Below are 3595 nucleotides of genomic sequence, written 5' to 3' on the forward strand. Positions count from 1 at the left end.
TACGTTATATAATTAAAACTTATTATAGTTAATAAACATAAAATCATCAAGAAATATAACTATAAAGTTTCTTTCTTTTTTTTCCCTCTTATTTTTAGCCTTTCTGTTGTGTCAAAAAGACTAAAGTTAGCTAAAATTGACATCATATGTGTTGTAGATAATACTTGTATATTTTTAAAATAGCAAACTTGTCAAGTTGTTGTAAGTAGTTTATTCGCTTCAATAGTTATTCCTTAGTAATAATTATTTTATTTTTCACTTGTTCACATTGGAGATTGAAGCTATATAAGCAGACGAGCCCTTCCCCATTCCTGGATATCATAAGCCTCTCTCCTCCTTTAATAGTACTGTTAATTAAACCTAATAATTTTCTCTACTAGATATGGGAAAGTTAGCAATCCAATTGTTGTGTTCCTTCTTCATCTTTCTTCTCTTGCATACCCTCGCAGCAGAGTCTCAAGAAGCTGGTAGGGCTTTGTTTAGCATATATTCCATGCATTGCAAGAATCTATTTTGCTCAACATAAGTTGATGCATAGATAAAGAAATCAAAATGAAATATAAATCAGTAATTTATATATATTTTATGTGCAGGCCATGAGAAAGAGTTTGATTACCAAAAAAATAGTGAAAAGGGGCCAGCTAGATGGGGAGAGCTTGACCCAAACTGGAGCACATGTAGCAATGGAACAATGCAGTCACCTATTAATATATTGAAAAGAAGTGTTAAAATAGTTTCCCATTTAGGGGGACTTGATAGAGACTACAAGCCTTCCAATGCCACTCTTAAAAATAGAGGCCATGATATGATGGTAAGAAAAAAAAAACTTCGTAAAAGAAATTGCAAATAAAAAAAAAGAAAAAAGTAAACATTAATCAAACTATAATTTGAGATGTCTATTTAACTTATTGGGCTATCCCTTCGAACAATTCATCTATATTCTTTATTTTTTGTGGTTGCAGCTGGAATGGGAAATTGGTGCAGGAAATGTTGAAATAAATGGAACTGAATATGTTCTCCAACAGTGTCACTGGCATTCACCTTCTGAGCACACCATCAATGGCAGGAGGTCTGCTTAGTTCCTCTCTTCATCAGCGAAAAAAATATGAACTGAAGAAACAAACATACCACTTGCATAAATAATTCAATTCTTCACATGTAATTGCAGGTATGCTCTAGAGATGCATATGGTTCATAAGAGCCAAGATGGAACGGTTGCTGTGGTTGGAATCATATACAAAGTAGGAAATCCAGACTCTTTCTTGTCATCTGTAAGTACTCCAAAGACCACCGCCACCTTCATCTCTAATATATTATCTTAATTCTTTTTTTTTTATTGGACTTTAATGGAGTTTGAACTCAAAACTTCACAATTCTCAAAAAGACTTAACTAGACCATTGAGCCAAAGTTCAATGATGTTAATTAATTGTTCTGTTTAACTTCCATCAGCTGAGAGACCATTTAAGATTGGTGGCTGGCCCCAGAGAAGCAGAGAAAGTGGTGGGTCTAGTGAATCCGTATGATATCAGGATTAGTAGAAAGTATTATCGATACATGGGATCTCTTACAACTCCTCCTTGCACAGAAAATGTTACCTGGACCATTAGCAAAAAGGTTTGCCTAATTAATGACAACATCAAATTCTTCTGCTATATAATTTTCTTGTAAATATTTTAAACCCTTTTATCAATTATTTCAGGTGAGAACTGTTACCAAAGAACAAGTGAGATTGCTTCGCGTAGCAGTTCACCATGTGAGTTCTATAAATTCCTTGTATGAATCTTCTTCTTGATAATATATATATATATATATATATATATATATATATATATATATATATATATATATATGTAAGTATGGTGATGATAAATCTGATAAATATGTTCTGCAGGAATCTGGTACAAATGCAAGACCAAGCCAACCAACAAATGGACGCTTAGTGCAACTCTATGAACCAGATGAAGATAAAGATGATTAAAATCTTTGATTTATTCAATTCACTGCATTATATGGGGAGATTAATTGACTGATTAATTAATTAGGCTAGAATTTAAAGAAAATGGGAAGTTGTTCCCCTTAATTTCCTTCATTTCCTCATTCTATTTAGTTATATTGCTCACTAGGGAAAGGACTATATATGATGCCTATTAAATTTATATTTTTTTAATAAGCAATTTTATAATTATCCGTTTTATAGTTATTAATAATAAGAATTATCATTGCTTATTAATTTAATTAATAATGTTTGATTAGCATTTTTATTAAATTGAGATTTTGAGCTTAACTAATTATCTCTGATAATCTGTAAACTCTACTATAATCTCTTAATAAAATTGATGATCTGTTCTAATTTTAAACTTTAAGAACTTTCTCTCACCTAAACTTTTGTCACCAAAAAATAATAATAATTATCATTGAAGAAATAATAATGGAAAAATCTGCATAATTAATTATGAGTGTACTTATTTCCACCACTTAATATATGGGTCACAATCATAATAAAGAATGGACTAAAACACCCTTAAGTATTAATCATTTATTTACAAATGATAATTAAACAAGATATATAATACCACTATTATAATAGAGATTTTACCGTTAACAAATGAGAAAGAAAAGAAGGAACAAGGATAGAGCACACAAATTTTAAAAATAACAAAATTGTTAGCATGATAAATGGAAGAGAGAGCATCTTATATAATTGTGATTGGTAATTTAGTAATTAAATTGATTTTATTTTTTTTTCATATAAACACCTGGTATCTAAAAGTTCGAATTTTTAGCTTTTAGAGATTTTTTTTAATTATAATTTCCCAAACATTGATGAATGGATATTTATCTATTAAAAATCTTAAAATAATGACCAAACACTTCAAATTTAGCAATTGAGACTTTAATTGCCATATACTGATTCTTTTTAATATGATTTAAATATCAAAATTAAAATAATTAGATTAAATTGTAATTTGTAGGATTTAACTTTTGAGCATAAAATTTGTAATAACTAAACATCTATGAGTATAGTCCAATATCAAGATTGGGATTAACTCTAATATTATGTTTTTTTAATAAAAAAGAAAGATATTTTATTAATTAAAAATATAATACACAATTGAAGTCAAGTTAATATATTGAATTTTTTATGAATAAAATTAATTATTTATATAAAACATAATATTAAAAATTAGAAAATCTGATAGTTTTGATAGAGCAAGTAGATTGCTCCACTCTTTAATTTTAGATTTTTTCTTTTTTATGAATCCCGTTAGATAATTTTTAAATTTAGATCTCTTAGATAAAGGATTTGCACCTCTAAAACACTTTTCTCCAATAAAATAAAATAATTCAGCAACAAATATATATAAAAACTCCAGAACAAAGAGAAATATCTTCATTAGAGTAGAAAAAAAAAAATCCCACAAAATAGGTAGCAAATACACCAAGAATCTATCAACATATTAATTCAAAATTTATCAACAATAATAAATCTGATGAGATATATATAAACATAATCTCTTCTAAACAGACATATATTTAAGAGTTATTAAAAAATCTAATAGAAAAGGAAACAAGAGATTTGCTACAGTGAAAACA

The 3595-nt window shown here is 28.0% G+C and overlaps 1 protein-coding gene across 1 annotated transcript; it reads left to right on the forward strand.

The window, feature by feature from the left end:
- Nucleotides 1-382: 382 nt before the first annotated feature.
- On the forward strand, nucleotides 383-1979 carry LOC110651827 (alpha carbonic anhydrase 7-like). Its single transcript, XM_021807265.1, has 7 exons — nucleotides 383-467; nucleotides 594-811; nucleotides 963-1069; nucleotides 1169-1271; nucleotides 1451-1615; nucleotides 1701-1754; nucleotides 1893-1979. Exons 1-7 carry the CDS (start codon nucleotides 383-385, stop codon nucleotides 1977-1979), a joined length of 819 nt encoding a protein of 272 aa, XP_021662957.1.
- The last annotated feature ends 1616 nt before the right edge of the window (nucleotides 1980-3595 follow it).

The sequence above is a fragment of the Hevea brasiliensis genome, chromosome 6, assembly GCF_030052815.1.
Source record: "Hevea brasiliensis isolate MT/VB/25A 57/8 chromosome 6, ASM3005281v1, whole genome shotgun sequence".
Classification (NCBI taxonomy): Eukaryota; Viridiplantae; Streptophyta; class Magnoliopsida; order Malpighiales; family Euphorbiaceae; genus Hevea; species Hevea brasiliensis.

What these genes read in the sequence shown, in the direction of transcription:
- LOC110651827 (XM_021807265.1), top strand. Translation starts at nt 383, where the DNA reads ATGGGAAAGTTAGCAATCCAATTGTTGTGTTCCTTCTTCATCTTTCTT. An exon ending in AGCAGAGTCTCAAGAAGCTG is followed by an intron (nt 468 to 593) that starts GTAGGGCTTTGT and finishes TTTTATGTGCAG; the next exon opens with GCCATGAGAAAGAGTTTGAT. An exon ending in CCTGGACCATTAGCAAAAAG is followed by an intron (nt 1,616 to 1,700) that starts GTTTGCCTAATT and finishes CAATTATTTCAG; the next exon opens with GTGAGAACTGTTACCAAAGA.